The 26013-nt window shown below is 40.7% G+C and overlaps 2 protein-coding genes across 2 annotated transcripts; both read right to left on the reverse strand.

The window, feature by feature from the left end:
* Nucleotides 1–6944: 6944 nt before the first annotated feature.
* Nucleotides 6945–8643, reverse strand: LOC131320424 (aspartic proteinase PCS1-like). Its single transcript, XM_058351128.1, has one exon. The coding sequence runs from the start codon at nucleotides 8421–8423 to the stop codon at nucleotides 7110–7112; it is 1314 nt and encodes a 437-aa protein (XP_058207111.1). The 5' UTR covers nucleotides 8424–8643; the 3' UTR covers nucleotides 6945–7109.
* A 14096-nt stretch (nucleotides 8644–22739) lies between these two features.
* Nucleotides 22740–25507, reverse strand: LOC131321207 (uncharacterized). Its single transcript, XM_058352210.1, has 3 exons — nucleotides 24541–25507; nucleotides 23667–24484; nucleotides 22740–23492 (listed from the first exon to the last, which is right to left on the reverse strand). The coding sequence occupies exons 1-3, from the start codon at nucleotides 25505–25507 to the stop codon at nucleotides 22740–22742; spliced, it is 2538 nt and encodes an 845-aa protein (XP_058208193.1).
* Nucleotides 25508–26013: the final 506 nt, after the last annotated feature.

Raw genomic sequence — 26013 nt, forward strand, 5'->3', positions numbered from 1 at the left:
AGTGGGCAGAGTAATTGATCGTCTTTTTCCTATGATGATTTATGAAACAGTGAGATATCATTCTTCCAGGGATGAAATCGGTTCGGTTTGGTCCAGTTTTTGACAAATTTTGCAACCAAGTCGGTTCATTTAGTTTGGAGTTTTGAAAACCAAAATTGGACCAAACAAGTTTGGTTTTGCTTTGGTTTGGTCCAGATTTTGACAAATTTTGCAACCAAACCGGTTCATTCAGTTTGGAGTTTTGTAAACCAAAACTGGAACAAACAAGTTTGGTTTAACTTTGGTTTGGCCTGGTTTACTTGGTTTATTTGATTTTGGCCCTGCAACAAAGTCCATTGAGTTGACAAATGAGTAGATAAGATAACTCATTACGAAAACTAATTTACCCAATTTAACAGAAGAAAGGGCCCAGTATGATACTAGGATATGAGGAAACATATAGTAATACCCAGAAATTTTTTTTTTTTTTAGATCCAAAATTTATCAAACCTCATTTGATATAGACAAAACTGATGTCATGGGTAATGAGTGTTATAAGTTCACTTGGTATTAGTAGAAGTTTACTTGGTAATGAGTTACTCGGGTTATTGACGTCATGGGTAAGTCTTATATGTTTCGGATTATTTTTTTTTGATCCGTTGTATGTTTCGGTTCACTTCAGTTTGTCTAGATGATTCTCAAAGTTTGCCGCACAAAAAGGAAGACAATTTTGAAATTGGAAATGTCATGGTCCCGGTTGGGACTTGAGGTAGACTTTACCAGTGAAATGTGAAAGATCAGGGAGAATGTGGGATAGTCCAAAATTTCTGATTAGTACAGTACAAAAAAGGGTGGAGCATGGACCCATTTAGGGCTCAAGTGGACAGGTTTAGGCTTCGTTCTGCAACCTTAAATAAGTACTTATTTTTTAAGAAGGCAATTTTAAGTTTAAAAATAATGTGTTTACACAAATAATTTTCCTACTAATATGGATCTTACTAGTATTTGATAGATTCTATCAAGATCTTTTATACGGTGCAAAAAAAATTAAAAAATTATTTTTTATTTATATTATTTTTGAATTTAAAAATGTGAAATAAGTTACTTATTTTTTAAGGTTTTTGGAACAGGGCCTGATTGTCTCTTTCTGATGATGATCTATGAAACAGTCAAACAGAGATATGTCAAATCTGTTTTTTTTCCTACTCCGTCCATAGTGGAGTAATATGTCTGCATTCGCTCACTATTTTAAAAGGGCAAAATAGCAGCTGGCGGGAATATATGTGACGGAGGAGCCGACCTTATTAATTGCAATGTACAAGTCATTGGCCATAACAGGGACGGGGCGTTTTCAATTGGTCCCACTTACAAAACTTTCTTCGTTGTACAAAAGCTGCTCTCCATTCGGTTTGAATTTTGAGGGAGGTTTTTGAAAATAATGACCGGAGATATCGAGATAGGAAAAATTTATTGGAGACCGTGGCCAAAACGAACAAGGTTGTGCCCAAATTGAACATTGATAGAGTTATTCAATGCACTCGGGCTTCGGAAATCAAGAGTCTTGCTAAGGGTTCGGATTTTCTTCCGTCCAAATTTTGGACTAGAAAGGACAGTTCAAATTTAGACCATACATTCATATAATCAATGTTTCGAATATGTTTAGAATTTGTTTCCGTCAAGAGTGGACTCTTTTCGGGAATGGTCTCAGCAAATCTGAGCCATTAATTACAAAAATGAATGATTTAATTTTGGACTGTTTCTCTAGTGCAAATTAAACATCGGAGAGGATCCAATTTCTTATGCTAATACTGTGTGGTTCATTTCGTGAGTTGTTTGGATTGGTCTACAGTATCCATTTTAACATTAGGTTCCGGTGAGGGATGACTCCTCTTCCCGATTGAATTTCGATGATCCGAGCCGCTCAAACTGATCAGAACGTGATTTTAAGGGTCCCCGTGAGAAATCAGCAAAAAAAATGACCAGGAAGGGCTTCATCCGAGCAGTTTTCATTGAACGGTTCAAAAAAAACTGCTCGGTGACGCCCTTCCCGATCATTTTTTTTGCTGATTTCTAGCGGGAACCCTTAAAATTACGTTCTGCACACATTGAACGGTTCGGATTTTCAACTTTTGATCGGAAAATGAAAGTCCCTCATTTTGTTAAATGAGGGATCCCTCACTTGAAAATTCATATATATATATATATATATATATATATATATATGTATATAAATAAATATACAGTCAGGATCAAGTCAGGAGGTGTGGACCGGAGCTCCGGTCTGCACCTCCCTATTTTTCACATTTCCCGATTGAATTTCGATGATCCGAGCCTCTCAATATGATCAGAACGTGATTTTAAAGGTACTCCCGAGAAATCAGCAAAAAAAATGACCGGGAAGGGCTTGATCTGAGCAGTTTTTTTTTAACGGTTCAGAAAAAACTGCTCAGATCAAGCCCTTCCCGGTCATTTTTTTTGCTGATTTCTAGCGGGTACCCTTAAAATCACGTTCTGAATACATTGAGCGGTTCGGATCATCGAAATTCAATCGGGAAATGGGAGGTGCGGACGGGTGCGGACCGTAAGGGTGTTGACTTGATCCGGACTATATATATATATATATATATATATATATATATATATATATATATATAGTTTTTATCGGCATTCCATTTTAACATGTCGAAGAGAGATTATATGGTGATTTTAAAGCATTATTATTGATTGTGCCGAGGGTTACTGGACACGGTTGAGAAATCCATCTTTTTCATTGGCGCTCGTAATTGGTTCCAAGTGAGTGCTGCAAATGAGTCGAGCAAAACCAACTTTTAGATTGTTCAGTTTTATTTTTGAAGTTTTTAGCGACCTCAAGCCCGATCTTGAGCGTAATTAAATTTTGATGAGCCGAGCTTGTTTATTAGGTTTGAGTCGAATTCAAACTTGTTCACGAGCTTCGGCGAATCAAAAATATCAGATTTTTATGATGTCATACGAATTTAGAGTTGTAAATAAAAACTTCATTTTATACATAAAGATCAAACACATAAATTGTTAAAAAATAATACAAATATAGGGTTATAGTACTTATTAAAATTTGTACATGTGTAAGTTATAGAAGTTTCATAATTACATAGATCGGTCTATACGTATACAAGTTACCCAAGTTTATATATATTCAAGTTTATCAATGAAATTCGCATGATCTGTGTGTACTTCAGGTTTATGAGCCTAATTGAGCCGAATACAATAGAGTACATGTTTGGCTAATTTATTAAATGAGCTTAAAATTGAGGCCGAGGCTAAGGCTAGGTTTGTTAAATAACAAATCTTTACCAAATCGAACTTTTTTTTTTTTTTTTTTGCTCGGCAAACGAAACTTTTTATAGAAACTCGAAAGGGTACATCGAGGGTAAAACAAGACAAACGAAAACAGTGACTAGCCCATCCAACAAAAAGTTAGACAGCCACTACACCTCAACAAAAACTACAATTTGAGCTTACGAATACCGTCAAGAAACAATTTAAACTCCTCCACCGAATAAATCTTGATTCCGAACCTGGTCTTCATCCACATTGCGACTCAAGTTTTCACCAATTCTCCTACTACCTTGACTTGATGTGGGTGGTGTTACCAAATCGAACTTACCGGTCATGAATGCTCGATTCATTTGCAACCCTATTACTGGCACCAAGTTCACTTTCTTTGACAATGTCATGTGACATACATCTAGGGATCATTTGTCAACAATACTTACTTTCTTATGTATTACTAATTGAATTTAAAATCTTGTGAATCTCTCTGCACGTTTACAACCAAATGACAGAGACAACAATTAATATTCATCCCATTATTTAGATTTTTCGAGCCGCAGCTGCCGCAATAGTGTCAGGTTGTTTTCCGAATGCAAGTGTTCAAGGAAGGATACCAAGTAGTACTATTAACATTGGATGGGCAAACATTAAATACTCCATTTTTGTTTTTAACACATCTTGAGGTACATATTACGGACGATTATTAAACTCTTTAAAAAGTTTTTGGATAAACGGTGGTTAGATTTTCTTTAAAGACGTTGGGTCCGAACTTGTATAAATTTGTTATTTGTAAAAGTTTGGTCATTGTTGCCCATCCGCCCGTCTTATTTAGTGGGAGTAACAGCCTATTTGGATGCCGGATATGGAGGCGGCTTTGGGACGCGAGCTAATTAATTACTTCTCCACCTTCTCCTCTTCTCCGGTCTTTGACAGCCAAAACCCTACCCAGATTTAGCCCCTGATTTGCTGACTTCGGATTTTAAATCCACCCCACAGGTGGATTTGTAACGACAGGGTACCCCTGTCGTTGGTTACGCGGGGTGACATGGGGAAGGTGAATGACTGTTTTTCCCTTGAAATCTCTCCTAGTGGATGCCGCCCCAAGAGGCAGAGAAGTATCGGCTACCAGAGTCGACGAAGCTCAAGTACGGCACTGGGCCCTCTCGATCTTGAACTTGCCCGGCGTTGATGGGAACAATTCCTTCTCTGATGGCATAATGATGTATTGATTTAATTGGGTTATTGTGGAGTAGTTTTCTGTGTGTATTTTCTTTGTTTTTCGTTTTCTGGGAGTTGGATTGGGTTTGGGGGCAGAGAGAGAGATAGGGGAGGAGAGAGAAAGGAGGGGATGAATGGAAGCAGATGCAGAGAACAAGGGTTTGAATTGGTGGTGGATGAATTTCCGTTATCTTCGAGGTGGTTGAATTTTATTTCTTAAGAAATTTCTTTTTTGTTTTTTGTATGGAAGAAAAATCATTATAAAACTTTGGTTATCTTAATTTTTTTTAAAAGAATAAATTTATTAACAAAAAATATGGTTTAAACATTTGTAAGATAAAATAGATTTATTTTATCCCACAAGCAATGATAAATACCTATTTATTCTAATTATAATAAAATTAACTCAATTTGTTCATTAAATTAATAAACTGGGGGCAATTAAGTCTTTTGACATTTTATCCCATCATATCCACCCTCCAAATCCTTCTTCTCAAAAAATCATCCAAACACTAGATTATAAATCCACCATTCTTAGGATGTGGGTCCACTCTTCTTACATATCCACCTTTCATTACATATTCACTTTAAAATTCACCATTCTTCTATATCCGTCCAAAATTAAATTCTCCATCCAAACAGGTAGTAAGAGTTTGTGATTTGTGGACCAGCGGGCGGGAATTGTCTCGCAAAGAAAGATTCACAGCTAAAAAGATTGTGGGCCGATTATTATTATTACGCCCAAGCTTTGCTAGCTTTTCTCCAATTTGAGCAGAAGATGGATGGATGTATAGAGTGGGATTGGTTTGGTACTTTGGCTTGGCTTTAGGGTCTCCAACGTTTGGTATCATACAGAATTACAGATACAGCCAGCCAGCGTAGAACCAACCAGCCTTGGAAAAAGTCTAGGGAAGGAAAGAAAGCGAGAAAAAACCAATGAACAAGCAAGCAAGCGTGGACACGGCGGCTGTAAACTGCCAGACTGGCACTCTTAACTTTTGAAAATATAAAGTAGTAGTACTCCAGTCCAGTAGTTACTTTTACTACTCCTAAAATTTTGACAAACAAAAAAACAAGATACTACTACTGTATAGTAGTATATATATATATATATATATATATATATACTCTCACTCCATCTGTTCTGTATCATTCATACACTCATACAATAGCTAGCTAACCGATTGGGGGGGAGGCCGCCGCCTCCTCTCCTCCCCCCCTCCTCTCTCTCCTCGTTGTCGTGTTCTCCATGGGCTCCAGGTTGCGGGCGGCGGTTCGTTAGGACGGCGAGGGTTCCTCAGGCCGGCTCCGCCGGCGGATGGTGGCTCCTCTGTCCCGTCCCTCTTTCTCGTCTCCAGATCTGCTGTTCCTGGTCCGGCGGTGAGCTTAATAAGGTGTGTGGATGGTGTTTGGGGGTTTTTCCGTTCTTTTTCATCTTTCTTTCTTTTTCTTTTTCTTTTTCTTTTATCCGTTCTCTTCTACCGGTGGGTTTTCCCCGTCCGGTTCTGTACCAGTCTAGATGCTCTAGATCTGGTGGGTGATGGTGGTAGGCAAATAACCCAGCGCCTACTGAGGAATGGTTCGGTGTTGGCGATCTTTGTGTGTTTGAATGTTTGTTTTGGGGCTAGGGAGTTTCGATGGTGTTTGTTGGGGTTGGTGGTGGTACGGTGGTGTTTGTTTCGGCTGCAACAGATTTCGACTGGATGAAGATAGGTCTTTGGTCGCCGCGGTCCGGAGATGTTCATTCCTCATCCTGGTCTGCCCAGTTTTTGTCCAGGAGACCTGTTAGATTTTAGTTGATTTTTTGTTGTTTTGCTTTCGGATTTCAGCTATGCTTAATTGGTTACAGGTTTGAGCTGTGGATCTCCTTTGATTCTCTGTTATCTAGACCGAGATTGGTTCTTATGTATCGGCGTTATCGCGGGGCCTACTTTGGCAGTAGGTACCTGAGATCGACGTTTAGGTTACTTTGATTCTTTCCTGTATTTGTTCTGAAATCTGTTTGCCCGGTGAGCTTTTGATGAATGAATAACCTTTTCAAAAAAAAAAAAAAAATTACACTTATATGTCTGTCCACCGTTGATCAGGACTTTTCATTTTCGTCTATCCACCACCACCCCCCCCCCCCCCCCCAAACAAAATTAAAAAAAAAAAACGATGTTGTACTTCCCTAAATCAAACCACCCATCATTTACTATTTGCAACTTACTAGAATCCTAGCCGCTAAGCTAAAGCTAGTTCTACAATCATCAGAGAAAAACAAAAGTACAACAAGAAACATTTTTCATTTCCAAATGCCTTCCCTCCCTCCCTCCCTCCATCTGTCCGATCAATGGGCCACCCCCCAATCATTCTCTCTCCTCTCTAGGTGAACCATTGATAGGACAAAATTGCATTGGGTCCCTATTCACCACCAAACCCCATAACGCTTTCGCTTTCGTTTCGTTTTCATCAAAATTGGAGTGTACTAAAATTAGAGAGATGGGGGGGGGGGGGGGGTGTGTGTGTGTGTGTGTTCTGTTTCAATATGGTTTCTCGGGAGGGAGGGAGTTCCGATTCGAACCATTCATTTTGGTTGGAGTAGTAGTACATACACTACACTACGGTAGCACGCCAAGTCGTTGACTCGCAAGATCACACCTAACCTCGGCCAATCCAACCCTCAATTTAGCCAGATCGAATTCCATCCACACGTTCTGCTGATGATGGTGTCCAATCACGTACGCCTCTATCCCCAGCAGATCTGAGTTCCCAAACGTGAAGCAATACACCCAATCACTCCCCCTCACCATCCCCGGCACCCGATACATCAACCTCTCCGCCGACACGCTCATCTCCGCCCCCCGAAACATCAGCGTCACCGTTGGCAACCCCGCCGCCGGCATACTCCCCCCCACCCGGTAGCACAAATCCATCGCCCCTTGGAACACGAAATTCGGCTCCTCCAAAACCCTCAACACTCCCTTCGTCTGTTGCATAAACTCTTTCTTTAAAGCAGTGTAAGCGGGTCCCAGAAGGAAAGTGAACTGGGTGCCCGAATCAACCATGGTCTGACCCGCACCGGTGTGGTCCGGCACGAACACAGATTTTGGTAACGCCAAGACTTTGCCCGATACCCTTATCCCTTCCAGCTGAACCGTGTAGGCGACCCGGTCGAAATAGGGCAAAGGGGTCGATATCTGAACCATGGGGGTGTAGTTCAAGGGCCGGAGCCAAGGGAAGTTGGTTTCCCCGAAGAGCAAGACGCCCGAGCTGTCACGACCCGATATGCAGTAAGAGAATTTCTGGAAACCCATCTGGGTCACGAACGATAAGGAGCCCCGGTTCATGCCGATCAACCCGGTCGACTTGGCGTCTTCGTCCGGGTTGGAGCTGGAACCTGAGTCCATGCAGCCGAACACCATGCTCGGCATACCCGAGCCGTCGATAAGGAAAGTGTCGGAGGCGAGGTTGCCTTCGACGGAGGTGGCGTCGGCGTAGGAGATGGTGGCGTGGCAGAGCTTTTTAGTGTCGCAGTAGACGGGGAGGGTGAAGTCCCGGGTACGGGTGGTGCAAACGGAGGACGAGCATGGGGTGGGGGAGTAGGAGGTGGAGCGGTGGGGGTCGAAGGTGGAGGGGGTGGCGGGTGTTTTGTTGCAATGGAGCCAGGAGAGCTCGCTGCCAGTGTCTAGGACCATGGTGACGTTCTGTGGGGGGGAGCCGACGGAGAGGGAAACGGTGAGGGAGACGTTGTGGTGGAAGGAGAGCTTGTTTGGTTGCCTTGGAATGGAGGCAGAAGGGATGGCCATGGTGTTTAGAGGTAGGATGAGTCCTCCTGTTTTGGAAATTGAACAGAGACATGGTGGTGTTGATTGGATTATTATCGCACAGGAAATGAGGAGTTGAAGGAGATAGTAAATATTAACAAACGTCATGAAGAGAGAGAGAGAGCGAATGACTATCGGGGGTTTTTGATTTTGGGTTTTTGGTGAGGGGGGGGGGGGGGGTTGGGGTACTGAGAGGCTGAAATATCGAGGAAAAGGTGGCGTGTGTGTGTGTGTGTGGTGGTGGATGGAGGCAATGGTACCAGTAGTATGGTTGAGGGAGGAGGTGGGCTAATCTAATCTCTAATCTAAAAATGGGGGCCGGCTGGGCTAGCCTAGTACGATTTTCGATTTAGATGGGTTTATATAGATAGATAGAGGGACTGAGGGAGCACGTGTTCTTTGATTGATTTTAGATTACTCGTACGCGGTCCCACCAGCTAGTTTACTGGAGTACTACTACTTTAACTTTTACTGTATTACTACTACTTTTACAACCAAAAGAGATGAACCTTACATTTCACCTTGCTTTTACAGTAATATGGTAAATTTTTACAGTAGTATTGTAAATTTTGAAGTCGAAGCTAACAGAGGGTTGGTAGGAGTATATTCCCTTGACTTTTAAATATTGCAATACTGGATAAAAAATTCATTTTCTTAAAGATAAATGCGTTTTAAAAACATATTAAACGTCATCTGATTAACACAAATTTTGGCGTGTCTAATGTTCTCGATGAGTTTTAAAATATGGACGTTCCCGATCATCAAAACGAATCTGAAAATTAAGACCCCCAAAACAAGTTGTTGGACAGGACCGTTTAGATAGGATCGCGATTCTTTAGAAATAGATTGATACTAGCTAGATTGGGATAACAACTAGGTTATAAATTTCAATACCAACTAGTTTATATAATAGATCGATAACAAACCATTAAACGAAATATGTTTTTCTTGAAAATTTCAATTAATACTGCTACCTAGTCCTCCTCTCAAGATTTTTATTCTTTTATGGGAATAATATATATAGCTCTTGCTCGTCATCCATGTTAGCCGTGTATCCATACTCGTGATTTCCATCTCCATCTCTATTTTTGTTTTGATCTCAAAAGTTACATTTTCTGTTCATCTATTTGCTTTTTTTTTGGACTGATCATTCTCACAATTTTTTTATTCGCATGATAGAATTCTCCAACCCATTTCCAAAAAGATTCACTTTTTTTTTTTTTTCCTTCCTCATTTTCATAAATGGCATTCACACTAGTGTTACGCCATGTACTCACGAGAAGATGGTTGTCTTCCAAACTAAAGCTGGCACCTTGGACGGTATTTGATTTCTTATTTGGAGTTTTACCACTTTCAAGTTCTGATATCTCACTAGAAATTTGAGATTGTTGTGTGGAAATTAAAGAAAGGAAATTGAGAGCATGAGTAATTGACGGTGTGAATGAGGAAAACTAGTTTATTCAAGGCCATATTTTTTTTGTAGACAAAAAAAAACAGAGCTCTCCCATAACTTAAAAAAGGAATTAAATTCTCAGACGGCCATTTTTCAATTAACACTACCGGTCAATTTTTTGAACCAAAGTAAATTTTGCATGGAGGTGTATTTATTTTCCGTCAATTCAAATTTGGCAGATCGGCGTGCGCTTCAAATCCACTTGGAGTTGAAGCAAAGAAATACTCCTACAACTTGGTTGGATTTCAATTTGCTGCTAAATTTATCCGTTGGTGTAATTAATTACCACGTCATTAATTTCTAGCGTATGGGTTGGAAATGCATGCTCTGAGTATTTTATTGGGATTTACTGTATATATGTATCAGTAGTTGTTCTCTACCAAATCAATAAAAATAACTCAAGCCTAGCTAGCTATTTTGGCTCAAAATAATCCTCCAGGATAATTTTTTTTAATAAAAACAAAACATTAATCCTCCCTAATTATTTAGCCAAAACAGGCCTCACCAAGACTAACCTAGTTGTCCATGAATGTAGTGTCATGTAGTATTCTGTTATTTTGACTTTTGCATATGTTCCACTCACCATAAAGAAGTTTTTTTTTTGTCAACATGGTAAGAAACTTTCATTGATAAAAAAGAGCATAGAAGTACTTCAAAGAAGACGATTATTGGTCCACAGGTGATTACTATTCAAATTTTTTTAGCATTTGTTAGTTTTGTGCCTCACTTTTTTGGTTTTCCTATTCGTCTCGTCATGACGAATCCGAAAAATAAAAAATTATGACTTTTACCCAAAAATTTTCAAAATATCCAAGACAAAGCCTGTTTTTTTGGGGCTTTTTGAGATTTTTCTTGGATATTTTCAAAAATATTTGGGTAAAAGTCATATTTTTTTACTTTTCCGATTTGTGTTAGCGAGACAAATCGGAAAAGTACAAATGCAGAGCCTCGCAAATCCGAAGTTGCTAAAGTGTATTTAACTACATTCGCCGATCTATGAATAAAAAGAAAATTATTAATTATAACCGATCAATTTAATTCGTAGCAAATATTTTCGATGACAGCTTCTACTTTCATAGGACGAGACCACACACTGATAGTAAGTCAATCCAACCGATCTGATAGAACGACCACTGCCAGGGAAACAAGGTAAACCTTAAAGCATGTATGGAAGTAGAATTGTCTGTGAGTGGACCGACATGGCCTTTTATAAAAGTGGGAAACGAATACAAGAAACGCGGCAAGGATTAATTACTCAGTGACCACCAAAAAAAAAAAAAAAAACGACAACAATAATTCTACGGCTATGAACGGAGATGGTCAGCATGTAGGGCTCATGTTAGAATTATACAAATGATTTGAGTCGTTCATTAAATTCAAATCAATTTTTTGAGTGATCTTATAAAAATTAAACTCAATTGAATAACTTTAAGTTGTTGATTCAATTGTGAAACTTTTTCTCAAAATTCATTCAAAATTCAAGTACCGGCTAAATTCTGAATAGAAAATTAAAACATTAGAGGAAGCATTAATTACAGTATCTGATTGAGTTGAATTTTTAAAGAGTCAATCAAAAATAATTTTGAAATTAATGAACGTCTTGGATCATTTGAGCGGGACCCCTAAGTAAACCTCACACGCTGATCTATACATGCACGTACCATCGGTTCACTCTCTCCATTGATACCCATACTTGTGTGTTCCACAAGAAATCCATTGCGTCAATGTAGATCATGAGTTAAATACTACTACTCCACAGGAGTATTTTAATTTTCAACCGCATAGAAGAAGAAAGGGCTAACTATTTTTGAGTCAATTTTACGTGTGTTTATTGGTGAGATTGTGACTCCATAATTATTAAACAATTAAAGGCTTAAGGCGATTTTTTGAAGTTTCGGCTAAACGGCAAATCGAGACGTGTCTGTCTGTGTGACCGCCACCCCACCCCACTAGAGTTCCAATCGGGCCCGCCCATCAAAGGCCAACAAAGTCTTCGATCGTGTTTAATACGGAGTAATTTTTATAGCTTTTGGAAACCTAATACTATATATATATATTATGATGATGATGTCAAACGCACATCAATGAAATTCATATGCTTTTGAGTTAGGAATTAGGAAAGCGTTTTAGTGGCGACTCCAGAAATTTATAATAGGGTGTTCAGAAATTATCTTTACTCTACTAACTGATGTATTGATCAATAATATATGTGCAAAACCGATCATGTATTACTATAAATAGGCAGAAAAAAAAAAAACCCTAGCTATTCTACAATGTTGAGGTGTTGGATTAAGGCACCACCCCAATTCCATTACGTGATTGAATCATTTCAAACTTTATCTGCTTACTATATATATATATTATAAGCATTGATTGTCGGTGTCAAATATGGAGTATCTAAGAAATCAAAGCGAGGAATTGTAGTTAGACCCCTTAGCTCGATCGGTTTCATAAGTAGTTGAGTGAAAATATTCTAACATTGTTTGAGTTCGGTTATGCTTGTAATGGGTTTTAGTTATGCTCATAATGGTGAAGTTATGCCAAAAATTACGGTGTCCCCAAAATGACCGAGGACACCATAGCATCATCCATTAGTTTATACTTATTGATTATATTAGGCACTTGTTGGTATTTAAACAATTTGATTTTTTTTTTTGGGTAAATACAATTTGACTTTTCATGATAAACGATTCAAATGATGAATGATTAATTTGGATAAAAAAAACAATTCAATGCTTTTCATTTAAAGACTATAGGAGAATTGAATCAAGCCTTTATTCGTTTTTAACCCCCCAAAAAAAAAATTAAAAACAAAGGCAAGTGTTGTACTCACTTAACACTTAATGTTAATCTCCTCCTACTTTTATGAAAAATATTTAACAATACAAGTGGCCTTCCGTTATACTAGTGCACTGCCCCAAAATCTAAATCCTTACTAATTAGCTAGTTAGTTTAACATATTCTAACATTGACTATTAGTTGAGTGAAAATATACAAGCCACCTTCATTTGCGTATTATATATCTATCTCGATCTATGTGAAATACTTGGGGAAAAAAAAATTATTTCACATGGATCGAGATAATCTAATGTCATCGAGATGCTTAGGTGGTTTGATTTTCTCTTCTTGGAAAAGCGACGATCGAGTTCTTATTGTGTAGGCCACTACCAATAGGAAAAGTACTGTTTGATATTAATCTGTTCTTAATTTGCATATGGACTTCACAACAAATACTACAAATATTTATATATAGTACTTCAATGCAATATATTGTCCTCGATCTCTTTAAGCTGCATGTAAAGAAAAAACTTTCAGTGCTTTTGGGATGGTGGTGACACATGACCATTTTCTACCAAACACATATTCGTGTAAGGTCCAAATTTAAATGTAGATAGAGGGTTCCACATTTGTGCAGGGGAGCAGGGTTCCGGGAATCAGCTGAGACTGAATAATCTCTTCTTACACTCCAACACTCCAAACTAGCTAGTAAGTAGTAATTATTGGTGAATTAAGTAGCAAATTTCCAATGCCAACTACTTCTCCGGTTCCAATCAGCTATATAGCTAGATAGGGACCATCGAAATCGAAAAGAAAACAAACATTCACAACTGCTCGATCTTATCTTCCAGAGTAATAATTGTTTCTTTACGTCTATAGTATTTCATAAAGTTAAATTGACACTTGATCAGGGTACTTGAGATCGATGCATGCATATTCTTCATATATATATATATATATATATATATATATATATATATATATATATATATATATATATAGTCTGGGATCGAATCATGTTAAACTCCAGGGTTCAGAATGTAATTTTTCCTCTTATTTCTGTTCTGTTGATTGATAGCTATTGATGATTAAGATATACGGTACATATCTGATCAAACTATACCGGTTCCTTTATGAAGTCCAGAATTCATGGTTAACTTTTTTTTTATTAACAATGACCACCACCACACAATGCATGCATTGATCATCTTAATTAATTAATGACATGCATTAATTGGCTCATATTAAAAGCTGGAGTAGATATTAAAATACTTCCATTATCAGCTAGCTAGATATATATATATATATATATATATATATATATATATATATATATATATATATATATATATATATATATATTACCATCGAACTATATTACTAGTAATTAAGTAGTTGTGTGTCTCTTTAGGCCTTCTTTGACTAACCGAACAAATAAAGTTGAGATGTACATTCTCTTGAGTAAATCCGATTGTAGAATTAATGATGACACCACTTATGATAGATACATCACCTCTGATAAATCCACGTTCGTATTCTATGAATATGCAATTGCTACACTAATTACATTCAGGTTTAAAATATGAAAGGCTCGTCTAATCCGTCAATCAAACAAACAAACAAACTATTAAAGCGTTATTCGGCTTGCCTTCTACCCTATGGGAAGGCTACGTAGAAGAGAGATGTTTCATAGGCCAATTTACGTAAAATTTGCTATGCACGATGAGCATAAAATAACTTTACTCCGAATATATGCAAATGGGTACCGACCCTATATGTACATCAAATTGTGAGCCAAATCCAACAGAATTTGGTGAATTGGGTAATTCACTTTAGCGAACTTTTGTCTGAAAAATAGTTCTTCATGTATGCTCATACTTCGAAAATTTGTAGGGTCCTCCAACGTACATATTAAAACCAAATATGGTTGATTCCATGTTTTTTTTTTTTTTTTATTCATCTCCCTCGTCCTCCGAGAAAATAATACGTCTTTTTTTAACAACGTACGTAAATCCATAGGGAAATCATACTTGAAAATTTAATAAATTAAAGAAAGAGACACCAGTCTACTTAATTACCATCAAAAGGGATTTGATTAAACAAGTTGAGATTTTCAAAGTCAATGATCGATAAAAACAAAGGAATTGGTTGTAATCTCACCATCAAAGCCACTGGACTGCAGCATGGAAAAGGTGAGGTGAGGTGAGGTGAGGTGAGGTGCATATATAAATAAGAAAGAAGCAAAAAGATTAATTCTTCATGGGACCCATTCCACGTACGAATCCTCCTGTTAATTCACTGCTTCTCTAGTTTTGATTTGAGATCAGTCCTGCTGGGGGAGGCAAGGTCTCCCTTGCCTTCTTATCTATGAACTCAATGATTGCCCTAATCATTCATATATATACATATATATAATCAACCATTCTCTCACCATGACTTCCCATGTCTGCTAGTACTACTTAATTTTGACCTGTTATGGCTGGCTCTATCAATTACGTATCGGTCTTTTCTTTGGAGATTCCTTCATAATTCCTTGATCTATATTGTATGTATATGTTGTGATGACCATGTACGGATTAATACATAGAGGAAAAGAATTGGCAAAAATGTTAAGTGCATGCGTACGTGATCTAATATCATAAACCTTCAATGCTCAACACGGATTTAAGTTGATTAGGGAGGTGCATTTTTCTTTTTATGTTGAGATGTGGTATCGATGAATATTAATGACTAATAATGTTACATTTTCCTAACTTGTTCTCAATCCAGCAAGCCATGCACTTATATAGATAAGTGTCTTTTTGCATCGAATTATTGATTGATTCTTACCCTGTCATCTGTATAAAATATGAGAACATGGTCTATTCCTTTTTCATTTTATACACTTCTTTTAGTTCCGGTTAGATATATAGGTAACTTTTTTTAAAAAAAATAAAAAATTTGAATTATGATTAGTTCCACTGCCACATCCTTCCATCTCTTGTGGGAGTAGGTATAAGCATGAGTGGGTCATTTCTGAAGTTGGTAGGTATTTGGTTTGGAGATGATATATATAATTGTTAATTTGCACTTCCCCTCAGCCTATTAATTCAGATATTTTGTTCTTTTAAACCTATTACGTACAAGGATATGTACAAATAGAGATTAAATAATGTGAATTGTAGAGTGTGAACATGATTTTGCTTTGCAAATTGTATTGTTGGGAAAGGCAGAGACTCATTTGGATACATACCGAGCCTTAAACTACCGATCGAAGAATTATTCATCTAATGTTAACAAGTACTGTAAAATTCTTTCAGATCCCACAAAACCAAAAAGTTAGCTTCCCTTTGTGGGTGGGAAAGTCTACAATACACATCCCTTAAAAGGGTGTACGATATGCATCTATTTTATAGTTCATTCATAACATTTTAGTATGTTTCGTAATTTTTGTTCTAGAATTCATAACCTTTCAGTAGTATAATACATAACATTTTCATTATGATTCATAACATTTTGGTGTATCTCGTAACCTTTATACGATTCGTAACTTTTTAGCAATACGATTCGTAATTTTTTAGCAGTACGATTCGTAACATTTTCTCTATAATTCATAACATTTTTTGGGATGCATATGATACACACTCAAATTAGGAGTGTGTATTGTAGTCTTTTCCTTTCTTTATAATTAGTGGTGCCTCAGTTTGCTTTAGATTTTTTTGGAAGGACAGAAATGCCCTTCGAAAATCTATTACTGGACAACCCGCAACCAGAATGATAGTACAATTTAGCATGCAGTTTCTACGCTGATTGGGATACAATTAATTAAAAGTTGCTTTTCCCAATCATAACTGACCGGGCTACAGTTTCGTGAAATAAATTTAAGAAAATTGTTGGGTCACAATAAATTTAAGATCCTTACTTAAAAATTTATGTATATATATTTCTGTATATATATATATATATATATATATATATATATAGGCCTATGGAGTTGTCTCCTCCCCTGAAGGTTTTAGGTGTTTATGGGTTTGCACGTTGTGGTTATGGTTTTGGAGGTGTACGTAGGTGTGCCCCTTGAGAGCATGGGCGGACCCACATTAGGTCAAGCGGGGTCACTTGACCCCATTGAGCTCCAAAATACCCCTAGAACATGTATAGTTTTGAGGAGTATTTTGTAATTTTGCTCCAAAGGATAATATTTTTGCCTTCTTTGATTGTGACGTTATGCAAAGAACTCAACGTTTTTTCTCTCTTCCGTAGAAAGTCTACGAGTCTATACATAGATTCCATACTCTATAGTCTGTTCTTCTCTCTCTCTAGTCTACAAAAGCAAGCATAGGCTCTTGCAAAGACAAAAACAAGCATAGGCAAATTATGTGTTGTAGATATTTGACCTCACTGTAACTAAATTCTAGGTCCGCCCCTACTTGAGAGGCCTACCCACCCGAATGGCTTTCCATTTCTCTCCATGAGGGTAGGAGCTCCTTTTAGTGTATTTGTTCTTCCTTTTCTATCAATGAAATTCCTACAGTATAATTTTGAAAAGTAAAAAAAAGTAAAAATGGTTCCGAATTCCACTTTCCAAATTTCTCAAATCTCGCTCCCTATAACGAGGCTATACTCAATTAGAGTACAAATGACCATTTCAACCAACAAATATACATCTGGATTGGGTTTCATCCATAATGTTCCTTTGTCTCCCCTTTCTCTTTCTTCCCCAAATCACCATGGCACGAACAAATAACCCATCATCTATGCATAACCCGCCAAATCATCCATCATCCATCCATTACTCATGTATTTCCTCGCTAACAGCAGGTTTTTTGGAACTACGCTGAAGATAGAAGATGTGGCTTCTGGGAATATGTTAGAGATGTTAGGGGGAAAGGGTTGAAAATGGAAACAATTTCTCTATTTTTTTTTCTGCCAAACTGGTCCGCTATTGACCAAACCAGTCCTGCTACCGTGCTGAAAACCACTACGTAGCGGGAACCGGCCGGTTCACCATACGATTTTGCTCCCAGCATTATATCGGTTAGTATCTGAACGGGATCATAAAAGACACAGTATGCTACAAACCGGCCCGGAACAGTTCATAGTAACCGGGTTTTGAAATCCTTCGGAGAAAGACATAAATGAAAGAGAGAGAATTTGGAGTGAAGGAGGTTTGGATAAATTGGATGGTAGGGAGACATCATTCAGAGGCAAAGGGAGAATGTGTTGTTGAATGTATTAGTTTAATTTAAAATGCAAGTATCCAGAACCAAGTGGGCTGTTACGTCCTTTCAACATTTCCGTTAGCAATGTTAACTTGTTCTTGTGAGGTAGTTCACAAAATCTATTTCATGGTTAGAGCAAGACTTTTATCATTATCCAATCTTCAATCTCTTCAAGCAGACTAGGTTGTGAATGAGTGGAACATTAATGGTTAATATATAATCTTGGTGACTGTTTTTCTTTTAAGTATCTCATGCATTTCACTTGGTTACTTACTGGAATATTAGATTTGACAGGGACTGATTCTTGGATGCTAGTACTTTTTGTGGGGCTCCGTTCCGAGTGGTTCATGCTTTCTAAATGTGGGCTCGAGATCTGCTTCTAGTTTCTTCCTCCGCCCTGCAAAAATGAAGCACAACTAAAGACCACATCGGAGGTCCTCCGGGATGGCCCTCCGGTGCAAGAGTCAATTTACTTGCAGAGAGAAATTAAGAACCAAGAGCCAGGGTTTATCTGTGCGTGCCTCTTCCAGGTAGGCATAATGGGATATTTATAGAGAAACCTCTTAGCTTGATCTCCAAGATTGCACCAACGCTCAACACGCGTCGGCTAACGTCACTCTTATGTCACGTTTAGGGTTTTGTAACCATTTACAGGATGAGCTGGCACCTTCACGTGCCCCCATCGTTATCCTCATAAGCGTTGGATGACGTCACAACCATCATCATTTCCACGGTTGCTGTTCCCACGCAGGAGAGCTGGAACGATGGCTATGCTTCGTTCGGCACCGAGCGTGTTGTGCGACCTCGGAGGGTGTCCAATCCGAGCGCGTTTCTCGCTTGCGTGGGTGCTGGAGACTGAGGCGATTAAGGAAGTCGTAATTAGCGAGACCTTCGGCTACGGAGGCCTTCGGAGTTCCGAACGTTGAGAGAAAGACGACTTGAAGTTGATAGGGATACTGGATCACATTCGGAAATGGCATGAGCTATTTTGCTCGGCCTGCTACAATAGCCCCTCAACCCATGCCGAAGCTCTTTACTTTGGTATGGGTTGATTTCAGATTAGGCCGAGCTTTATCCGAGGACCTTCTTTCGTACCTGCAACGGATTCATCCGAGCCCCACATAGGATGACAACTGTCGAGCATTTGAATGGGTGTGTCAGTTGAAAGGACGTCTTGGCAGATGAGGGGACGGCTGGCGTGGGAAAGGCTTTAAGTCGCCACGTATCATGTGGTGGTTGGCAAGGGGTTCGGCTGTGAAATGATAGGCGAGAAATTCGAAACGCCTGCTCCATTTATAAATAACGACGACGGAGGAGAGAGAAAGTTCCTCTGCACTTTCTCTCTCTAGCATTTGGAGCTTCTCTCTCTACAACTTTGTTCCAAGGTTGATTCAGATCCAGATCTTCACCTTCAAGCCTCATTTCAACAGAAATCTTCAAGTATGTCATCAATTTTTATTGCTGCACTTTTTCCTTTGCTTTTCATGCAGGTTTTCTGGGTTTTTGGGGTGATTTTTGGGGTTTTTCTATTTTGAGTCAACAGCGAAAATCTGGGGATGAATAGTGATGTTCATCCCTGAACTCAACCTGTTCTTCCAAGCCCCAATAGGACGTACGAGACTCTCTGAACGACTTCTCCCGATGGGGGTAAGTGACCGAACGGGACTACTATTTGATCGTTAGGCCGAGTGTAGAGAGACGTTTTAGATTTGCCGACGCAGATTTCAACTGCTTAATACCCTTTTGTTCTTTTCCTAGGTCTGGCTCACGAGGTCATCGACGTGTCTTCAGACTCGGATTGCTCGGAAACCGAATCCGATCGTCAATTTATCAGCAAACTTCTCGAGCTGCGTAGGTTGAGGAGCGGCCGAGCGGTAGAATCTGCTTCAACTAGGATGTCGGCGACTTCCCCTGTGTCTGATGATTCTAACGCCGAGCGTGATCATGAGTACGTCGAGGATGACTTCCTTACGGAGCCCGAGATAAGTTTCTCCCCAGAAACCCAATTTGAGACCGAGCCACAGGTGGGGCAAGAGGCCAAATCACGGCTTATGTTAAGAGCCGAAGCTTCGACGTCGACTCCAAGCGACGCCGATCTTTTTGACAAAGGCTTGCTATGCCCTTATGCTCACTATTTTAGTGGCAATCCCGGGGAATATGCAGCATTTCGCATGAAGTACAATATTCCTGACGATGTTTTGATCCACCGAGTCAAGAGTACCGATATTAGAGATAGGAAGGAGGATCGTCCCGAGCATATCACAGTGCCTCTGATGGCAATCTGTGAAGCCGAGCTTCGATTCCCCATACACCCTTTCCTTAGGGAGATACTTTGGAAGTTTAGCCTGGCCCCCCATCAGCTCGCAATAAATAGTTACCGAATAATCATGTCGGTGATTGCTTTGATCGAGAGCCAGGACCTCGATTTTACCCCGACCGATCTATTTTTCACATACACCATGTCCAGACATGGCAAGTCCGGCCATCGGTACTTGACGACGCGCCCCAAAAAGGAACCTCTGATCGATGGGCTTTCGGATACTGACAAATGGGCTGATTTTTACCTTGAAGTACATGGAAACTTTGAGTTCGGCGACGGTCTCCGTCGATACTCTATTCCGAAAGTGATTGATACGAGAGGTGATAAGGCCGAACATGCTCAATCTTTTATTACTTTCTATTTTTGTCTTCTTTGCTGCTGAGGGCATTTCCTGATTGTTATTTTTCTTTTGCAGAGCTCCGCCCAATTTCCAAGGTGCTTAACACCAACTCTCGAGAGAAGGCGTGCGAGACGCTACTTGCTCAAGTTTGTCGTCACGCTCCGACTCTTCTTGATTACAAACCCTCTTACAAAGGTGTGCTAAGGAGGAAGGAAAAGGGGAAAGAGCTTGTGCCGAGCAAGAAAAAGACTTCCGGTGTTTCGCCTACCGAGGCTGCACAGAAGAAGAAGGTAACCTCAAACGCTGAGGGAATCCGAAAGAAGAGACAACAGGGGGGGGGGGTAAGATTGCCGAGGATCGGGTTTACAGCTGAGGAGTGGCTTATGCCGTTCGGAACTGCCGAGTTTGTTGAGCCTTCTTCTGAGGACATGTCAAGGAGGAACATTCCCAGGCCGGTGATCCCATCAAAGACGGCTAATCCTGGCCGAAGCCGAAGCTCTTCAGAGCAACAACAGCAAAAGGAGAAGAGACAGAAAACATCAGAGGACGTTGTTCTGCCGAACATTCCTCAATCCGTGCCTTTTGACACAATCCAAGCCCCTCCATCAAAGGACCAGGTGAATCTTACTGAACCTCACATTGATCTTACCGATCCTGTCACCGAAGCCGCCGTCCGTCGCCAGTTCAACCCCTCTTACACGATGCCTGATGGCAGGATTCTGCTCCAGAACGACTCGGTCAAAGAGGAGCCGAACCTTGCTGTCACTCTTTTGAGAGGGCTAGCCCTGCCGAGGGATTACAATCAGGTTCCGCCCGACCTTCTTCCAGGTCTTGGTGAGATGTGTTCTCAACTTGTTCAGATTTGTTCCCCTTTTTCTCTTTTTTCTTTTATTTCTTCTCTTCTTCTTCTTTTTTTTTTTTTTTACTTTTTTGGTCAGGCTGGGCAAGCCGCGCTGAAGGCGTATGACAAGGCTTCCAAAGTTTCTACCGAACGAAAGAGATATAGGTCTGACCGAGATTCCTGGTGAACCAAGTTTAGGATCTCGGAGCAGCAAGTCAAGGAAGGGGAGGCCGAAGTGGAAAAGCTTAAGAAGGAATTGGCCGAAGTGAAGGTTGCCGCCGAGACTGCTGAGGCCGAAGTGAAAAAATTGAAGGGGGAGGAGAGAGAAAAACTTAAGGTTGCCGATGCCCGAGGTTATGAGGCCGGGATCCAACAGGTCGCCCTCGAGTATACCCAGGTTGCGCACAAGATGGTCAACGACGAGCTAGAAGCTCGGTTACCTGACTTCTTCAGGCTGGGGTATGCCGCGGGTGCCGACGCAATGGCTGGTGTACTGGCGATTCAGCCTGAGTCAGGTTTTCTGAAGCAACTTCCCGAGCCAATTGTGCTTAATCTTGACCTTCCTTACACCGAGGAAGAGTGTCAGCCTTTGCCACCTGAGGATGATGATGAAGAAATGATTGATGCGCCTGTCGCCGATCAACAGGAGAAGGTTGGTGATGGTGACAGTCATCCCGAGGCTCAGGATGAAGTTGCTAAAGATGCACGAGTTCAGCTTGACTGAGGTGATGAAACTTATACAGGTGCCGAAGCCAGGTTGATCGGCTACCGTGAATGAAGTCTTTTCAAGAATTCTTCTTAAGTCTTTTTGTTTTTTGTAAGGATTTAAACTTTGTTTTTGGACTGGACGGCTCCAAACATCAGGAATTTGCAGTGCCAGATGTAATAGTTTGAAGGGGGGACGGCGTCAAACGGTTTACCAAGCCGAGCCCTCTTGCTAGGGGTTTCTTAATTTTCTTCTTATCTTAAAATGCTTTAGAAAAATTCTTGAATGCACTACTTTGTTTAAACATTCTTCTATGCCTTGGAGATGTTTTCTGAGTTTGGCCGAAGGTCAAGCAACCTTTGCTTGTTTCCAAGTTCTCGTAATTTACTTGTAACAACCCCTACGTTGGTATAAGGCTCGGCTTCAAATGCCAGTCTTGTGCCAAGGTAATATGTTAAGTAAATGTTTGAAGTGGCAATTAGTTCAAGTCAAAGTATGAACATAGCCGAACCAATATGTTGATCGAGTTGTGGCTGGAAATCAAGTTGTCCGAGCCACTATGTGTTTTCAGATAATTTATCTGAACGTAGTTGCAATGGTTAGAAGGCCAAACTTAAATGATTGAGGTTTGAACAATGTAATTGAATATAGAGAACATTGATGCTTCAGAAATAGGAGGGACTTCTCATTAAATAAAAGGATGACCAAAACAGGTACAACATTTTGGTAAGTGATAAGTAATAAACTTGGTAGAGGACGTGATAGACCAAGACTGAGGAGAAGCTTCAAAGGTATGCCTTCCTGAGGTTTATAGCGTTCCAAGGGTTCTCAATTTCCCTTCCTTCTTTATCTTCCAACTTGTATGATCCAATGCCGACCTCCTTAATCACCCTGTAGGGTCCTTCCCAATTAGGTTTGAATTTAGTCTTCTGGCTTGCTCGGACAACCTTCCTCCAGACCCAGTCGTCGGTTCTGAACTTCTTAAGCCTTACGCTCCGATTGTAGCTTCGAGCGACTTCCTGCTGATAGTTAGCTAGTTTGAGCTGGGGATCGTCTCGCTTTTCTTCGGCTAAAATAAGCTCTGTAGCCACTGCATCATTGTTGGTTTGTGGATCAAAAGTTTCAGTGCGCAGGGTTGGGAACCTGGATTCGAGTGGGATAACAGCCTCCATGCCGAAGGCCATTGCAAAGGGAGTTTGGCCAGTGGAGCGTCTTGGAGTGGAGCGGTAGGCCGAGAGAACCCGAGGCAATTCTTTGGCCCATTTTCCTCGTTTGGAGTCTAGCCGACGCTTGATGCCAACGCACACTGTCTTGTTTGTTGCTTCGGCCTGACCGTTGCCCTGGGGGTAGGATGGGGTTGAATTGAAAAATCTAATTCCGAACTCAGCACAAAGTCCTGTTAATTCTTTGCCGACGAATTGGGAGCCATTATCCGAAACAATTGCATAAGGCACGCCGAACCTTGTGACGATGTTTTTCCAAACGAATCGCCGAACGTCTGCTTCAGTGGTTGTGACTAGTGGCTCGGCTTCCACCCACTTTGAGAAATAATCCGTTGCAGTTATCAAAAATTTGAAGCCCCCAGGGCAGTTGGAAGTTTGCCGACTATATCCAAGCCCCATTGGGCAAAGGGCCAGGGGCTGGTGATAGGTTTGAGCGGGCTGCTTTGGTATAGGAGAAAAAAGTTGGCAGGGTTTGCACTTTTTGACTACTTCTTCACAATCCTTCTTCATTCCTTTCCAGAAGTATCCTTGACTAAGAGCTCTTTGACAGAGGGAACGCCCGCCGGAGTGACAACCACAGCTTCCTGAGTGAAGTTCGGTCAATATTATTGGGACCTCATTTGGATGAACGACTCGAAGATATGGCCCTGTGAAGCATTTCCTGTAGAGTTGGCCGTTCTCAGAGATCCAATAGTGGGCTGTTTTGCTGCGTACACGATGGGCCTCCTTTTTGTCGGGGGGTAGCGTATCATTCTTGAGGAACGAGACTATCTTATCCATCCAGGTAGGACCGATGGAAATGCCGAGAACTTCCTTCGAGACTTCAAAGCTTGGCTGGTGGATCTCGCCGAGGCTGATGTGCCTGTATTCAGATGCTTTGCTTGCCGAGGCTAAACTTGCAAGAGCATCGGCATGAGCGTTGTTCTCTCTGTTGATTTGTTCAATGTGGAATCCCTTGAACCCTTGGATTAGCTCAAGAGCCGTAGCCTGATACTTTATCATCCTTGGATCTCGAGCTTCATAATCCCCTGTTACTTGGTTAACGATCAGCTGAGAGTCACAGAAAACTTGTAGGTCTTCAACTTGTAAACTTGTTGCGGCTCGGAGCCCAGCTAGCAGTGCTTCATATTCAGCTTTGTTGTTTGTGGCTGGGAAGTTGATTGTGATAGCACTTTCATGAAGGACGCCACAAGGGTTTACGAGGACAACCCCTGCACCCGCACTGTTGCTGTTTGATGCCCTATCAACGTGTAGCTTCCAAACGTCTCCACTGAATAAGTTCCACGTTTTCCGAGCCTCTTGTTGTTCTAGCATTCCATAATTAGGCTTAACCAATGCTTAACCAATGCTTCTTCGTCCGGACTTTCGGAGGTGAATTCAGCAATGAAGTCTGCCAATACTTGGGCCTTGATTGCTGTTCGAGGCTCAAAATGGATATCAAAATTTGCTAATTCGACCGCCCACTGAGATACTCGGCTTGATAGGTCGGCCTTCCTTAGGAGATTTTTTAGTGGAAACTCTGTGAGAACTATGATGGGGTGCTCCTGAAAATAAGGGAGCAATTTCGGAGTAGCTGTAACTAATGCTAGAAGAAGCTTCTCCAGTGCCAGATATCTGGTTTGTGCTGGGAGTAAGGTTCGGCTAGTAAAGTAAATGGGTTGGTCTTCAAGGCCTTCCCGTCGGATAAGTGCCGAGCTGACAGCATGTGGGGAAACAACTAAGTAGAGATGGAGAGTTTCAAAAGCTTTTGGTTTGACGAGAAGTGGGGCTGAACAAAGATAAGATTTCAGCTCAGTTAGGGCTGCATCGCAATCTACTGTCCATTTGAAGTTTCGTCGGTTTTGTTTCTTTAGAGTTTGGAAGAAAACGTGGCATTTATCTGATGAGTGGCTAATAAACCTGTTAAGGGCCGCCGCCATCCCTGTCAGCTTCTGAATTTCCCGAGGAGTCGATGGTGGTTTTAATTGCTGATGAATAGCTAAGATCTGATTCGGATCTGCTTCGATTCCACGCCGAGTGACGAGATAACCGAGGAACTTCCCGGAACTAACTCCAAAGGCGCATTTGTCGGCATTCAGCCGTAACTTGTACTTCTTCAGTATTGCAAAGACTTCGGCAAGGTGAGAGAGGTGGTTCTCGGCTTTGAGACTTTTGACGACCATATCGTCAATATAGGCTTCCATGATCTCTCCGATGAGCATTCTGAACAATAGGTATACCATTCTTTGAAATGTGGCCCCCGCATTCTTAAGACCGAACGACATAACCAGGTAGCAGAAGAGGTCCCTGGGGGTGATGAATGCCATTTTTTCCATGTCGTCGGGGTCCATGGCTATCTAGTGGTAACCTCTGTAGGCATCCAAAAAATTGAGCCGAGCATGACCCGCTGTTGCATCAACTAATTGATCTATCTTTGGAAAGGGTAAGCAGTCCTTTGGGCAAACGTCATTCAAGTTGGTGTAGTCCACGCAGACCCTCCATTTTCCATTCTTCTTCTTTACCACCACAGGGTTCGCAAGCCAAGTGGGGTATTGCACTTCTTTGATGGCACCTGCCTCGAGGAGTTTGTCCACTTCTTCGTTTACTGCTTCGGCATGAATAGTGGCCGATCGTCAAAGCTTTTGAATCACTGGCTTTGCCGATTTTGAAACGTTGAGTGAGTGCTGGATGAGCTTCGGGTCGATGCCTGGCATATCGTACGACGTCCAAGCAAAGACTTCAATATTGCTCTTTAAGAACTGAAACGTTTCTTTACGCTCGGCTTCGGGCAAACCGGCGCCGAGCATGAAATATCGTGATGCATCCTCGTTGAGTGGGAATTTGATATGGTCTTCAA

Source organism: Rhododendron vialii, chromosome 3a, assembly GCF_030253575.1.
Source record: "Rhododendron vialii isolate Sample 1 chromosome 3a, ASM3025357v1".
In the NCBI taxonomy this organism is placed as follows: Eukaryota; Viridiplantae; Streptophyta; class Magnoliopsida; order Ericales; family Ericaceae; genus Rhododendron; species Rhododendron vialii.